Below are 17,068 nucleotides of genomic sequence, written 5' to 3'. Positions count from 1 at the left end.
CCCCCTCCCCCAAGTTATTTCCTGCAGCCAAGCTCCCCTCACCTGCCAGCCCCTCCCCCCTCCAGCACACTGCGTCCCTGCTCCTCTGCCTACCTCCAGGCACTTCCCATCGCCAAACAGCTGTTTGGCAGTGCTTTCCAGCAGGGAGGGGAAGGAGCGAGGAACCACATGCTCAGGGGGGGAGGCAGAGAAGAGGCGGGGTAGGGAGGGAGCGGAGTTGGGGTGGGGAATTTGAGGAAGGGGTGGGAAGAGGCAGGGCATGAGTGGAGCCTCATGGAAGGGGTGGAGTAGGGGCGGGGCCAGAGACAGCAGGGTGGTGTGTCAGTGATGCAGCCCTTGGGTCAATGTACTAGTCCGCATGTGGCCCTCGTGGTCATTTGAGTTTGAGATCCCTGCTTTACACTGTCTTGGTCTTTGGTGCTTTTCTCCTCAAAACCAGGAGGGTATATCTATACATAGTTATTCAAGCAATTATACAGCTGACCCTACATTTATTCCAATTCTTAGTTTTTATGTTGCTATGTAAAGAAATGCATTATTCATCATTTTCCATTTAAAAGAGGATTAATTTTTTACTTGTGATTTGTCTCAAGTCTATTTGGAAGGGAATACAAATGCGATTAAAATCCACAAAAACAGCATTTTAAAGTTGGTTGTTTTCTTTTGATTAGTTAAGGAAGGCTAATTAAAACTGCTGGATACATAAAAATGCATCAAAAACAGTTGTTCTTATCAAAGCGCATTTGGCATTTATTAACCAATACAAGTATTATCAGCAGGTCATGAACTGGATTGTTTGTCACCCTTTCAAAGTTTTAGAATTAGTAGATCTCATCCTCCCACATCCATTCTTTTATTCATAGACTGGATGAGGAAACTTTCCAGTTTTTTAAACTTTAAATGAATGAATCATTGAGTAAACTAGCTAAAAAAAACTGAAATGAAGAAAATATTTTCTCTGCACTTGCAAAAAGGACAATACTGTTTAAAAAAAAAAAAAAAAAGCTGTCTTAGCATTCAACAAACTCTAGTTCCAGGTCTTTAGCCAGTGGCTTCCAGAAGTTTATTGGTCTTAATTTCTTTTTTAAAACATTGTCAGTAAACATATACAAATTATTATTTTTTTAAAAATTAAGCAAAGTGATTAATAGATTAGAGTAAGTTTTGGCCTTAACAGAGGTTGTCGTAATTTCAAATAGATTTATGTATTAAAAATCCTAATATTAAAAAAAATTGATTTGTATCCAGTCTGTGTAATATAAGTAGATTGGTATGGATTTGACAGATTGCCAATGTCTTCCTTCAACTTGTCTTTAAATGTAGTCAGAACTTGTTTGTCAAACTCAAAATGCCACACCTGCTAATTTCTAGAGTTATGCCAGAGAGCTGGTATTCTTGCTTTGCAAAAATCATGTCACCTTATCACTCAGGCAGCTCACACCTCTCCACACAAGGAGTCTCCAACTGAATGCTATTCATTAGTAAAGCTTAGTGATGTTTTTAAATTAAGAATGTGACCTGTAAAAGTGTATTCTAATTCCTAGAATTATGCTGTGACCTAGCCCAGCACTCAGCTAACATTCCATCACAAATCTTATAACCATAGGTTCTCAGGATTCAAGCTACAGGGAAAATTGAGTTTTCCCTATCAACTATGCAAATATAGAAGTGTTATACAAACATTCCTATAGGATAATGGAAAGATAGATTCTGTGCGAAGCGAGTGCCCAAGACTATTAAAAATTCAATTTGGCAATCAGTGGGAGTTTTGCCACAGCATATCAGAATCCTATGGCCAGCAATGAAACTAAGTCAAGTCAGATTCACATTGCTGAGGAGAGTCAGTGAGTAGCTGCCACCAAGAAAGATGCTGGGACTATTCACTTAGATGAAGACCACATCAAAGACACCTTAGCTGGTGGAGTAGAGGTATCAGAGCCCTCTTCCCTGACCACCTTACCCAGAGCAGCCAGGAGGCTGGCACAAAGCACAGACCAATAGAGAGAGAGCCCCTCAGAACAGCCAGGGGGTTCTGCAATGACTGGGAGAGAGAAGAGACAGAAAGCTCCTTGAAACAGAAGAGGGAAAGAGGTGCTTAGAATTTGTCAAAAAACATCTAGTAGCTAGACAGAGGCAGATACAGAAGGTGGAGATCAATGCACCCTCTTTATTCCCAGCAGCCAGGAATGAGTGAAGGGAGAAAAACTGGGCTGTTTGCCAGAATGCTGCCCTTGGACCTCACTGGCAGGTTCCCTTTACCTTGTCTTTCCTATTTACACCCAGCTAATAGATCTTTCCTGCCCTAACTGTAAGTGCCTAAGATAGTATTAAAAATGCTTCAGCTAACAATCATGTTTATACTAATCTAATGATTCTGATACCGTAATTTAAGAAAGCCACCTGGCAAACAAAGAGGGTACACATTTGATTAAATAAACTAGCTATAATAAAACTGAGTTAACATTTCTTCCTGTTCCTTTCATACTATTTGCAACTTTTTTCATTAGTGAGAACATGCCAATAACTTGCTGGGTGACTGAGAAGGAATAAGATTAAGAAGAGTAATAACCACAATGCACCTGTGGTGTGATACTCATGATACCTCAAAGAGGAAGTCATTTACTGCGCCAGTCCTGCTGGATAAGGATGGCTGTGGCTGCTCAGGAGTGCAGAAGTGGAAAGGAGGAGAGGGGGGGAAAGGATTTGTCCTCTGGCTCGGAGGAGACTGTTGATAGAAATTCTTGGGGGTGGGGAAATTTCAGTTTAAATCATTTACTGTAAGGATTAAAACTATTCTCTCACCTCCAATTAATGTTAGCTCTATGGGAAATGAGATTCTAGTTCATTATCTACATTATCCACCTCACTTAAAAATGAACTACACATAACATCTTTGAAGTGCCTTATAAAACATGAGCTCATTAATCTTCACCGCCCCTGTTTTAAATATGCAAACAAGTACAATTTGAGTTTTACAGATGGAGAAAACAGGCAGTGAAAGGTCAGTGGCCTGGTTTTCAGAGTTGCTGACTGCCTGTAAATCTTACTGAACTCCACCTGTACATTCTGCTGCAAATATTCAGCACATAGTAGAATAATTGATTTTACCACAGTAATACAGGTAGGAATATACAGTGAATTTGAATCTGGCTGCACTAGCGTGATCACATGAAATTATTAAAAAGGAAATCAACCTAGGGTCAAGACCTTGTTTTTCCAGATTTTGTAGCTATTCAGCCCACTCTTATCTTGCCTTCACTATTTCCAAAAAGGAAGCAGGCTGTCAAACAAGTGGAGAAGTTCTGCAGCTACAATCTCAGATTTTCTGCTTAAAAGTCTTTGTGTAAAATGAATCTAGTGATTCAGGTTTTATTCAAAGCCTGTCAAGTTAGGTGGTTTGACCATTTCTCCACCCCAAGCTAGTATACATTGGACTGCAACTGCTGAAAGTAATTTCAAGTCAATGACCATGAACCCTGTACACATGACTGATTTTTAACTATGGAAAGACGCAAAGGTTCTCCTTTCCTGTGCAGCTTAGTAAGAATGTAGCACAGCAGTGTTCTACTTAAACAAACAAGGTTCTTAACAGATCCAGGTTATGATGGCAGTGTCAGAGAAACTACAGTTTGTTATGGAAAACCTAAGCCCATGCCATTTTTCCATACTGTATCACAATAGCATGCATCCGAATATAAATAAGAGAACTATTTTAGTAAATCAGAGCCAGGCATTCTCTTGGCAAACTGGAGTTTTCGTAACTTGTAACTGTTTCCAGAGCACACCAGCTGTGTCTTTAAACTGTCATTACAGTGTTTCAAAATAAGCTGCATTTTAATGAATATTGAAGTAATTAGACACAGTATTTGTTTTTGCAAAAAAATTTCTACTTTTGAAGCTGGACAAGTTTGTTCAGAGTTAGTTTAAAAGTAATATGCTTTTTATGTAACTGTCACATTTGAGTACACAGAATGGTTCTACAGTATGTTCAGATACATCTCATCTAACTTTTCTCAACTTTTATCTGTATGAAGAAGGAAGCTAGATGATATAGAGAAGTAAGTGCTTAGATACCACAATATTTCATGTGTGTAGAGGTATTATCTGCCCTGTTGAAGTTTATAATAGAACCATTACCTATATACAGATCGACAACTGTCCTGCCATATATTTTATATGTCTGCTATTAAGAACTTTCCCTTTGGGAAGAAAGTTCCATTTCTAATGCTGATGTGATCACAGATCTAAGAAGAGAATAAGAGGTGACAGAGTCCTGAGTTTGAATGAAATTCTGATTTTAATACAGGCCACAGAAAGACCTGTAAACATGAAAGCTAATAATGTGTGTATTGGGAAGGATGGAAGTAGAAGTGGATTTTTGCATCTAAAGAAGCACCCACAAAATAGGCAGGCGGTCTGAAAGATTAATTTTAACTAGAAAAAAAATCAGATCTGTCTTTTTAAGACGATTCTGTGGTAACTGGAGAGCTCGTGAAATGACATCACACGACGCGGAAAGCTAAACCAAAGAACAAAGGAGGGGAGCCATTTTTAATCAACTTGTCTAAAAAAATGTAAATTAATATCATAGAATATCAGGATTGGAAGGGACCTCAGGAGGTCATCTAGTCCAACCCCCTGCTCAAGGCAGGACCAATCCCCAGATAGATTTTTGCCCCAAATCCCTAAATGGCCCCCTCAAGGATTGAACTCACACCCCTGGGTTTAGCAGGCCAATGCTCAAACCACTGAGCTATCCCTCCCCCCATTTGATGCCAATACCTGCTGTCACTTGGTAGAAGAGATGTCAGTTAAAGAGCTGACATTAAATTCTTATAGCTTAATAGGAGGGGTGCAGTGAACATTGGAGGCCCACAAAACATCTTCAGGAAAAACCACAACAGAACAAACCTTTGCTGATATTTTTATGTCAAGAAGGAGACTATTATACAAGCAGCACAAAATTTAATTTTTTTACATCTTTTGTAGGTCACTTTTAAAAGTATCTTAATATCACAAGCTAAAGCTCTTCAATGACTTACACAGCTCAAAAGTTTAATATTAAAAAAATTCATGAATACAAGTGACAGCATCTAACTAGTTTTCAGATTAATATTAGCTGGAGAAGTTAACCAGAGTGGAACCCAAGCAATGGCAATAAAGCAATTCAGTATTAAAGTTGGAAAGCAGTTATAATCAAATGGTGAGCTCATTCCCTGTCATCCTGGAAGAATGGCTAGGTCTCCCATGAGTAAGTCTGCAGTAGGAGGAAACAGCATAGCCACAATTAATGAAAAGGGGCCAATTTCTGAATATCTGCACTAGGACTGCATAGGAGTTTCTGAAGCGATACCTGAGCACAATTACTCACACACACACATACATACACACACACACACCCCCGTACCTATAACTTAGAACATACACAGACACTGGGAGTATTAGCACTCCCCAAATCATTAAGGGGTTCTCCTGCTTTAGATCATTAACAGTCAGAAGTTTTCATATCTGGACCAAGAAGAAGAAGATGGAAGAATTGCTGCCAAGTCCCCCTCCCCCCTGCTTTAAAAAAAAAAAAATTATATAAAAAAAAAACACAGTACAATAAAAACTAGCTCAAAGAGCCAGCCTTCATCCCCCTAGAAAAGGGCACAAACATAATATCCCATAGGGCAGGGGTGGGCAAACTTTTTAGCCTGAGGGCCACATCTGGACATGGAAATTGTATGGCAGACCATGAATGCTCACAAAATTGGGACTGGCTACGAGAGGGTGTGAGGGGTCTGGCTAGGGGTGCAGGCTCTGGGCTGGGGCCAGAAAGGAGGAGTTCAGGGTACAAGTGGGGGCTCTGGGCTGGGGTACAAGGGCTCCAGCTGGGGGTGCGGGCTCTGGGGTGGAGCTGAGGATGCAAGGTTAGAGGTGCAGGAGGATGCTCCAGGCTGGGACTGAAGGGTTCAGAGGGAAGGAGGGGAATCAGGGTTGGTGCAGGGGCATGGGAAGGGCCCAAGGGTGCAGGATCCAGGCAGCACTTACCTCAAGCAGCTCCTGGAAGCAGCAGCATGTCCCGCCTCAGGCTCCTATGCAGACGTGCGGCCAGGTGGCTCTGTCCACTGCCTCGCCCACAGGTGCCGCCTCCATATCTCCCATTGGCCGTCATTCCTGGCCAACGGGAACTGTGAGGGCACTGCTTGGGTGGGGACAGCATGCAGAGCCCCCTGGCTGCCCCTACATGTAGGAGCTGGAGGGGAGACATGCTGCTGCTTCCGGGAGCCGCACGGAGCCACAGCATGCAGGGAGCAGGACAAGCCCCCAACCCCACTCCCCAGCAGGAGATTGAGGGCCAGATTAAATGCATCCCCCAGGCCATAGTTTGCCCACTGCTGCCATAGGGGGTTACTATATCCTCTCATTACAATTTACAAACATCTCCCCTGAGTCAGAATCTTTGCAGTTACAATTTGGTTTTATGCTGCAAGTTTATTCTGTGGTCAGAATTGTACCCACGCATCAGTTAATGCATAGTAGTTGCAATGCTGTGGTCATGTAACAATGTATCCCAAGAAGTTAAAGTATATTTTAAGAGTGTCCTATTTCTCATAGTCAGCACCACTGTGATGTCTTCATATTAATCTCACAGGGCCCAGTCTTGCTCCCTCTGAAGTCAATCAGGAGATTTGCCATTGATTTCAGCAGGAGTTAGACAGGTGATGGTGAAAAAGTTTACATTAAGGTTTCCATGCTTCATTACAGACTATAAATAGACTGTACGGAATTGGCAAAACTGGGAGTTTTATTTTAATTTTACACTGATGCCTGAAATCCAGACAATTACTGTTTTTAAAAAGTCTCCTGAAGTCAGTATTTTCCACCGACTTCAACAGGCTTTGAATGAGGCCCAAACTTATTTTATTGAAGCAGACTCCCAGCAAAGATGAGGGGAAGCCCCCCTCCCTTTTTTTAAACGGACAGTTAAAAGCAGGTTGTATGGAGCACTCAAGACCATATGAAAGGGAACAAACCACACTGGCAGACCAAGAGAATGGACTGCTTGTACTTATGGGTCTTTACCATCTCTGATTTCTGTAAGTAGAGTCTAGAATTCTAACAATCTGCTAATTGATTACTTTTTATTGAGATTCTTGTGAGCTTAATCTTTTGTGACTAGTAGGGAATTTAAAAAAAAACAAAAACACTTTTGTAGCTATATATTGCGTTCTTCCAGTCATCACACTTTTGATAGTTGGTTTCACATATTCGATCCAGCTGAACTAAACCTGTAGACACTCTTCCCACCTCCACCCATAAGTGCTGCCACCAGTCGCGTACTGGGGGGGGGGGGGGGGCAGGAGGAGTCTAAGACCCTTTATGTTGTTTGCCCAGTGTAAAAGGTCTCTTTAGCCAGTTGCTCCCTAACTGATTGTGTAAGAGAACCTCTTTTACTTTCCTTTGACTATCTCATTTGATCTCCATCCTTCCCCTCCCCCTGCAACCCCCGAATATAGGTATAGATGTTTACTGATCAGCTGAAGCGCTCACCAGCATCTTCATGCATTATTCCAAGGAGAGATTGATAAAGTTTTAAAATTTAATCCATCAGGAGACACGGGGAATATAGAGAACTAACCTAAAAATATAGGTAGTCCAGAGAAAATAAAAGTTTTCCATGAAGGCAAACAACTACAGTAAGTACACTATATACACAGTTTGAACTGAAGCTACTAAAACCCAGGTGCTTCCATCTAAAAAATAAGAGAAAGAACAGCATCTTAAGACAATAGCTACTAACTAGTAAATGCTAGATTAAGACTAACTCTGGATTTTTGCTTCGTAATATGACAGAAGTGACAGCTTCTGCATGAGGTGGATCACATTATGCAAAGCTAAGGGAGTTTTTTGGGTGCTATTCTTGGCAGCAAAAGCATTCAGGGATTAGGAAAAACAAAAACAGCGTGAGGAAAAAGCCTTGCAGTTTTGTTCAGTTACTTGTGTTCTCAGCAGATTTTAGAAGAGAATGCTTCTCTCACGTGCGCTGTAGCTACTTTGAAGACAAGTTGCCCCTTTCACCTGACTCTGAAGATTCAACAACAACAATTTGCATTCTAGAAGTTTAACATCCACATGATGAGAAACTTGGAAATGGTACCAACAGTATGTTTGTGAGTCATAATAAGTCAAGGTAAAGGTGGCAAGGCTAGTGAACCACAGCATTCAGGAACTGTAACACACAGAAATAGGCATTGTTTGATCACCACTGACACCTCAACTGTCATTTAAAGCTTTGCCTTCCCTGAGGCTATATCTACAATACACACACACACACTGCAGCATGTAGCTCAGGGGTGAGCAAACTATAGCCCTCAAGCTCCGGCTGGAGCTTGTGGGGCTCCAGCACTCCAGCCAGGGAGCAGGGTCAGGGGCTGCTCCATGCAGCTCCTGGAAGAAGCAGCATGGCCCCCCTCCAGCTCTTACATGTAGGGGCAGCCGGGGACTCCACTCTGCACCCTGCCCCAAGCGCCGCCCCCGCAGCTCCCATTGGCCAGGAACTGCAGCCAATGAGAGTTGCAGGGGTAGTGCCTTCGGACGGGGAGATGCCTCCACATAGGAGCCAGAGAAGGGACATGCTGCTGCTTCCGAGAGCCACTTGAGGTAAGCGCTGCCCGGAGCCTGTACCACTGAGCCTCCCCCTGCATCTCAACCTCCGATCCTCTTCCCGCCCTCCGAACCCCTCAATCCCAGTCCAGAGTATCCTCCTGTATCCCAAACCCTCATCCCCAGCTCCACCCCAGAGCCTGCATCCCCATCTGGAGCCCTCGCCCCCTGCACCCCTCTCCAGCCCAGAGCCCCCTCCTGCACCCTGAACTCCTTTCTGGCCCCACTCCAGAGCCCACACCCTCACCCCCATTTTGTGAGCATTCATGGCCCGTCATACAATTTCTATTCCCAGACGTGGCCCTTGAGCCAAAAAGTTTGCTCAACCCTGGTGTAGCTACACATCAGTAAAATACTTTGGTGGTGGGGAAGAGACATAGCAGGGCGGGGGAACAAAAAAAGAACAGCACCTTGCTGCTGCTGGAGCATCTCCCTACAGCAGGGAAGGGCTCCAGCAGCACAGGAGCAGCATGACACTATGCTGCTCAACATAGCAGTGTAGACAGGAAGCAATGCCTGGGATAATAGGAAGTGTCTAGGGTATGTACTCACATACATGCCCACTCCCTTCAGGGCATCTTTTCGCTGCTCTCCTAAGCTGTGCCCCACAAGCTATGCTGCTATTTGTGCTGGGGGCAGGGGCTACATGTTCACCAAAAAAAGCGTGCAGCATAGAGTACATGGAGTATAGACACTCCATGTGAGAAAAATATGGGGAAGGGGGGTTTAAAAACAGAGATAGTTAATGAGCATTAACTAGGATTTTACAGCAAGATTATGACTAAACACTTCAGCTATCCTTCTGTAGACCCACACCACTATCTTTTTTTGGCAGTAGAGACATCGCCTTAGTCTCCGATCCACTCAGAGTGGAAGAGAGATACTGGTCCACATTTGTTCCAGACAAATTATAACACAATGCTCTATGTGAGCCAATACTCTTCTGCAACTTTCACAATTCCATCACTTTCAATATTTTTAAAATGAAGCTGATTTAAATCTAACAGAGTCAGCATTCTCTTATCTTAAGTATTATTAAACACAAAAGCATTATTATAGTCAGTGACTAATTGATATTTGTACATTGCTTCTGCCACACTGCACCAGCTTTATGGGAGGTAGACAAGATGATCTGCACTATAAAAGAATTTACTTATCTTTTTAGAGGTACACAGCACAATAAAAATGTTAGGTAATCCTCTCCTTCTGTAAATAACTTGAGGAACAAAACTATCTAGCTGGAAGAGTGTTCATCTAACAGCGTCACAGGTGTTTCATCAACCATGTTAAGACATCAGCAGTGTTAATAATTCATCATCAACAGGAAGAAGAAAAAAATTCTATTTCCTCATAGCTTACAGCTTTATTGTACCTACAGTCAGGGATTTCTACCCCACAACTGTCAACTCAATAGTTTATTCTGCATGGGTTAAGTAATGGTTTAAGGGGTTTTATTTTTTTGGTTGTTCAAACGGATGAATTTGTTCACCTTCTTCAATAAGTCAACAAATCTTGTAGGCAAATGTCATGTGCTTTTACCTGTGGGCCCAGAGTGCAAACAACTATGATCTTCAGGGAAGACATGAGTCAGGAAATAAAAAGCCCTGTAAATAATACAAGCTTGTCTAATTAGAAAACAAACTGACCAGTTTCTATGGCACTTTGACAGCCAGTGTTGCGTTTTCACTCTGTCTTGTTTGTATTACACTGTATATTCTTTGGGGCAAGGACTGCATCTTACTATCTTGTAAGCATTGTGTTCCTCTATGGTTATCTTAACACATAAGTGAGGGCTCAACTGCAAGTTACCTGGACAACCTATACACACACATTTCTCCATTAGAATAGAGGGAAGTTCTGGGGTGTGCAGGAAGAGGAGGTAATCTGTAGTTCAGACCACCTGTATTTTTTAGAGGAGAAAAAAAAATATTTCCCTGTAAGCAAAGATATACAGTACAATAATCTTGAAAATAGGTTATTGCCCACAGTTTCGCAGACCAGTACAGGAAACACTACGGGGAAAAGAAAGGGAAAAAAAAGAAGAAAAAAAAAAAAAAGACACTCAAGATACAGTGAAATTCAAATAATTTTGTAGTAGACTCCAAAAAGAAAGTTTACATATAAAGTCTTAGCAAACCGCCCACCACCCCCCAATGGTGTAACAACCTTTTTTATGACAGCATATCAAAATTTGAGGTTGGTCCCAAACTCTGGTTGGTCTATCAAGCCAGAAGTGTTTTGAATGACACTGCTAAGGAGAGTTTTCCCTGACATATCAGACATTCTCCACTGGTCACATTCATTAAACATTAATCTTAATTCCCGGTAGGGGACCTGTGGATATCTTTAGTCCCACAGATCTGAGTAGCAGAAGGTGAGACCCAAGGATGTGGAGAACTAGAAGCATTTCATATCAGGGAGGAGTTTTCCCTCAGAAGTGTAAATATCTTTCATGAAGACCTGAGGCTAAAGCCACACTCTCCATAATACACTGAACTAAAATCAGGTGCTCTTCCCAGGGATTCGCTCACCTCATTCAAGACAGACAATCTTGCACCAAAGTCTATTCCCGTCCCATCCCCTTCAGCTATAAACTAAGCCATTCTCTAATTTTACAAATAGAACAGCCCACATATCTTAACGAATTAGAGATGACGTGAAGAAGAGCTCTGCGTAGGTGAGAGAGACAAGCTTTTACACTAACAGAAGTTGGTCCAATAAAAGATATCACCTCCCCTACCTGTCTGTCAGGTTTGGTTAATGCACTTAAGCCTATGGGCATGGAACAATTCTCTTTATGTGATACACTGGTCACATTTCCCTCCCTTCCTTCCCCGCCCCACCCCATCTTGTTAACTAGCTTAGGCTAAAGAAGATGCATTTGTAAAAGAGACTCTCAGCTATTCAGTAGTCAAACTCCAATCAGCAAAGCACCTAAGTGCGTTCTTTTCTCTAGAGGGGTCCAAGAATGCAAAGAAGAAGAATATTCTGATGCTGGGCAAGAGGAGTGTTCACTCAAGGGCCATGCAGGAGCTCATTCTATTAATAGAAATTTGTATTGCCTAGGAGCCTCAGTCACGGACTGTGACCCCACTGTGCTAACTGCTGCATACAGAACAAAGACCATGCCTACCCCAAACAGTTTACAGTCCAAAGATGACAACAGATGCATACAGACAGATGGGGGAAAAGTACAAGGAAACAATGAGATAGCATTGGTCAGACTGATTAGGCTATGGTGTCAGCACATCGATAGCCTAGCTGTTGTCAAGTTTTCTGTAGGCTTCATGGCAAAGGAGGATTTTGAAAGAGAATAATCAATTAGTTTTGCAGATGTTTACAAGAAGCTTCTCTCAAACATGGGGGGCAGCATAGGAGAAAGCATAAAGGTGATGATGCTGTGAGCCAGAGGTAGGTGCCAACTTTTTTATAAGATATTGAATGAGAGAGAATAGGTAGGATAAGGACAGATTGTGAAGGGCCTGGAAAGTGAAGACAAGTAGCTTACGTTTGATGCTATAGTGCCAATGAGAAGCATAGTAAGGTAAGTAACTGAAAGACTTCCCTGATAGATTGTATTCCCTAAATGGACAGCCTACCCTAGGTCTCACGTACTGAGGGACAATCTCCACTCATTGATATACTTTGCTTTCCACAACCAAATCTCTGTATAACTTCGCATAAGTGATGTACCTGAATACTTGGATGCTAATATCTAAACTGTATTCTTAAATTTATTCACCTAAATTTGAGTTATTGCTGATTATGTACTCTATGTATCGTAGGACTTTTAAAAAAACAAACTTTGTATTTGTGGATAATCTAAGCACTACACCCAGTTGTACAAGCACTCTTTTCTCAACCTATGTATTACATAGCTTTTTTTTAACATCAGCTTTAATTAAATTTTTAATTCTGTTCTTATCAAAAGGCAAACAAGTGGAGGGCTTCAAAGAGAAGAATGACATGGTCAAAACAGCAGGGTAGGAAAACAATCTTTGCAGCAACATTCTGAATGGAAATGAGCACAGCAGGATTAATTTATCAAGGCCAGAGAAAGAGACATTTCTCATATTGATTACTGCAAAGCCAGGATGAGAAGTTTAGCTATGTGGGTGGATTCAAATGGCCATATTTTAGGGATGTTATGCACAAATATCTGCAAGGCTTTGATATAAACCTCAGTGAGAGAACCTAGAGATGTCTGAGTCAGAGAGAAAGCCCAGGCCTGAGTACCAAGCAGAATGGTAGTGTTGTCCACAGTGATCAATAAAGGAGATAGATAGTGGGGAGGAGAATGCTAAAACAGAAATTTTAGTCTATGTTAAGTTTGAGCCGACAGACTTAAGGGATGGTCAGAGAAACAAAGTTCAGATTTTAATAGTATCCATCATTGGAAATTTAAGATTTGTGTAATTTTTTTGGTCACCTTCCCTTAATTTTAAACTTGCTGTGAAGTGTTTAATTTAAAATATGTAAGATATACAAAGAAAATTTTACTGTCTTGAATTTAAAATGTATGTGTAATGCTAAATACTTGACCCATTAAAAAGGCATTTAAAAATCCCAATATAAAATGAAGTCTTAACAGCTTGGAACGCCACAAAAAAAGGTATCAAATTTAATATAGCAAGGCTGTTAAAAATATTTCAAGTTTTGTAACTGATCACAACTTGCAGCCACTTGGCTACATGGAGCCAAATCTGCTTTCCAAAAGTAGTGTCCTACTGATGTCGATGTATTATGATGACTAATGGAGCTGCAGATAGGGAATATTTAAATAAAGATGATACAAAGAGTTCAAAGCGTCAGTTGTTGGTCATTGGGGGCAACATACAGAGTATAGGGGGAAGCTAGTGTTTGGGAATTGGTTAGCACATAACATATACAGTACTACAGTTCCAAGTTGGCCAATCAGCATCAATTATAATCTGACTTGACTGCTTTGCAGTATATCACTAAAAACTGATGAGATGGTTGCATGCTGGTGGCCATTTTGGAAATGTCTTCACTGCATGCATACATTTTTTGGTGGTGGTGGTGGTTGTTGTTGTTTTTTTGTTGTTTTTTTTTTTTAAGTGAGTGATCATTAGATGCAGATCTAGATATAAATAATGAAAGGAGGGGTTGTTCCAAATTGACATTAAAATATTCCACTGCATTTTATTATTTGTTAACATGAAATTGTTTCTTGAGCAAGATCACAACTATGCTTTCTTATTAAATGTCCAATTTAAAAAAAAATCAATCTGTCTTTTGGATCAACTGAAGGATGTTTTCATCTACAGGCCAAAGACCGGATGTGTGATCCTCTCAGCAGTATGGCAAGGTTTTGATGACATGACACTAAAACCATCCAATAGCCCTTTACCATTTATACCAACAGTGCAGCTGCACTATTATTGAAAGATGAGTATTAATGCCAGGGAAGTCACACTAAATGCTGTTAACAGTTTTAACAGGGCCGGGGCATGCTAGATAGTAGACATTAGAAAACAGTAGTGAAAGAACTTGTAAACCTTTAAACATTCCTATTAGTTTCCACAAAGTCCAATACTGACATCTGTTTATGGAAGAAGATGCTACATCATCACAAGCATGCTGCTGAGATTACGAGTTATACCTGGAATTCCATCCATTTACTTGTATCAGCTTTTACTAAAGAGTGGTTTTCCCACTACTAGCTATGTAAATTGGAGGTTACCTTTACAAGTGCCTACGGTTGGAGAGTGGAAGACATGGACAACAACCAGATATAACATATTAAGATGAGGACAAATACATTTTGGATAAGTCTATTTATTTTAAGCAGAAAAGAATTTATTGCATAGTTCATCTATTGCACCATTACTACTGTGTACCCATCCTTCATGCCACAAAACAAAAAACAAAACATTTTCCCAACTAGCCCTCTTCTTGATTTTTCTGCAGAAGAAAGTGGGCTACCTAAACCAAGGAGGAAAGAATAACAAATCTCCAAAACAGACAAAGCCTACAAAATACAGAAGTTTCCTGGGCTGTAACCAGAATGGGTTTGCTACTCACTGACTGTCAAAGCAGATGAAAAATAAAAAACCGAATAAGGTTAGAGACCTGGCAGAAGTTCAGAGAGCAGTTTTGCATCACATTACACAAGACAAAATTAGTAAGGCTTAGCCTTCTAGAAACAAACGCTCATTTCCTCTTCATCACCACTGTCACAAGCTCGTCAACTACATTAACATACCTAGGTAAAGAAAGGAACAAAATCCTAGTGAACCTCAAAAACCTACAGAAAAATAGCCCAAGCCATCTGCTTTCCAGCGGAACTAGCTCTGCCAGAGGGCAACCCCCTCCAGTGCTTCACTTCTGCCGGTAACGAACCGCGGTAGGACTATATAGGTGCTTTCTGTTTAAAGCCATTAACTGCGTTAGCCAGCTGCTGATCATCCTGATTTGGGGCAGTCTCAGCGACCAGGTTTCTCCAGATGAAGGGAGGGAAGGGGAGCGAAGGGAGAGAGGCTCCCAGTGGCGGAGGGAGAAGCGAGCCGGCGGGGAGGGGATGGAAGGTGATGGGAGAGCAGTGGAAGCAGTCAGCCAGAGAAGGCTGCCCCTGTGCTGGCAGCTGGAGCAGCCTCCGTCCCAGCGGAGGACGGACAGCCCGTGATTAGCGTGTGACCCGCACCGCGAGCCGAGCGGAGCCCCGCTGCAGCCAGGAGCGCACCCCACACCGCAGCAAGGAAGGTGCCAAGCCCGGCGCCCCGCACAGCCCGCCCGCCCGGGGGACAGCAAGCGGGGCAGGAGACAGAGCAAGGCACCGAAGCAGCCGCAGACGTACCCAGCACCACGCAGACCACGTCCAGGAACACGAAGGGCAGCCGCGTCTTGTCAAACATCCTGCCGGCGCCGGCGACGACTGCTGCGCTGCGAGGGGCGCGGGCTCCGGCGGGGCTTGGTGTCTGGGGATAGCGGGAGGGGCTCTGCCGCATCCAGCCAACGGCGCCTGGCACTGGCCGCTGCCGCCACTGCGGCTCCTACCCGGGCTGCGGCTTTAAGGAAGGGGCGGGCCCCTGCCGGGCTGCGGCGCGCGTGCAGCAGCCCCTGTGCAGACGTTCCATTCCGGGACCGCGCAACGGCCGCCGGCCAATCGCCTCGTACCGCAGCGCGCTGCGTGCCCCCGCCCCGGACCGAGATTCAAGGCCCGCCCCCTGGCGGCCGCGAGGGAAGGCGGGAGTTGGCCGTAAGCCCTCACGCTGTGCTATGGGAGCGCGGCCGCGTGCAGCCCGACCCTCGGTGACCGCCCAGCTGGCCAGGCCCTAGAGAACCAGGTGTGAGGGCACTGCCCACGTGGTCAGCTCGAGCAGTGGCGGGGGAGAGAGGGGCGGAGTGGTCTGTAACCCCAGGCACTACTCCCCTCTTGAACCCAGGAGTCCGGAGTCTCTGCAGTCATCCACTGGCAGCCAGGAGCCTGAACCACATAAAGGATAACAGCCTACTACTTCTATCAGTCACTGTTCTAGCGCAGACCCTAGCAGCCTGTGCTGTGGCTCTAGCCATCCAAACCCTGCTGATGACCCAAGTTGGGAGAGGGTCACTCTATATGGTTCCACATGATAGAATTTCAGTTTTTCAGGGTTCTTGTCTTTTAATTAGGAAATTACATCCAAAACTGCATTAAAAGAACATTGATGTGGTGACGTCAAGCACTAAAATGCCAGGAAATTCCAGAAGTAAGGTTGCTGGTGCAATTTTTTAGAACACTACTTTTTACTTATTTCCCTGCCACCACCATCACTGGAAAAGCTACTGGAAAGTAAAAAAAGTCAGAGAAACTTTTTTCCCCTCACCAAAATAGAATATTTAATTTAGAAACTTTTAATTTAAAAATTAACATTTTTCACCTAAATGAAAACCTTTTGTGAACATTTTTGTTTTGGTTGAAATGGCTTTTTCCAGCAAAATGCTAATGGAAAAATCACTAGTTTAATACTGATGTAAAACAAAAATCCATCATTCAAGCCCCAGAGCATATCTATATATTTGTAAGAAACATAAAATTGCAGGAAGATTTACTGACACTACACGCAGAAAAACTAGACCCAAACTATTCTGAGATTTCCCATGTATCCTACCTAGCTTCTACTATATTTGTCAGTAAACAGATGGGCTTTGTGCTATGCCTGGAAGGTTGAAAAACAGGCTCTGGCAGATCAACAAGGGAAACAAGTTCCATGGTTGAAGATGCTTTTCTAAAGATGCTCTATCTCCAATCCCTTAGAGTTCAAATTTAGAGACTGTCAATGAGCAATTTAGCTGATCTCATCTCTCAAGGTAATACATATGGGGAGGTGTCTTGAACAGCTAGCAGTAGAGCCAAAATGACTTTAAAGATTGAGGCTGTCTACATTACAAGCACTACAGCAGCAGCTCTGCAGCTATG

At 42.8% G+C, this 17,068-nt stretch overlaps 1 protein-coding gene across 2 annotated transcripts in view; it reads right to left on the bottom strand.

The window, feature by feature from the left end:
- PLPP1 (phospholipid phosphatase 1) overlaps nt 1-15,687 on the bottom strand; it is a 121,349-nt gene extending 105,662 nt beyond the window's left edge. Inside the window, exon 1 of one of the 2 annotated variants that reach the window (XM_030567545.1) lies at nt 15,467-15,687. In XM_030567545.1, the coding sequence (XP_030423405.1) occupies nt 15,467-15,617 (151 nt within the window). In that variant the 5' untranslated portion in view covers nt 15,618-15,687. The remainder of the gene's footprint in view (nt 1-15,466) is intronic. The other variant, XM_030567544.1, reaches the window with a different exon arrangement.
- Between the last annotated feature and the right edge of the window lie 1,381 nt (nt 15,688-17,068).

Source organism: Gopherus evgoodei, chromosome 6 (genome assembly GCF_007399415.2).
Source record: "Gopherus evgoodei ecotype Sinaloan lineage chromosome 6, rGopEvg1_v1.p, whole genome shotgun sequence".
Taxonomy (NCBI): Eukaryota; Metazoa; Chordata; order Testudines; family Testudinidae; genus Gopherus; species Gopherus evgoodei.
The sequence above is the reverse complement of the archived record's forward strand: the minus strand, read 5'-3'. Positions and strand labels throughout refer to the sequence as shown.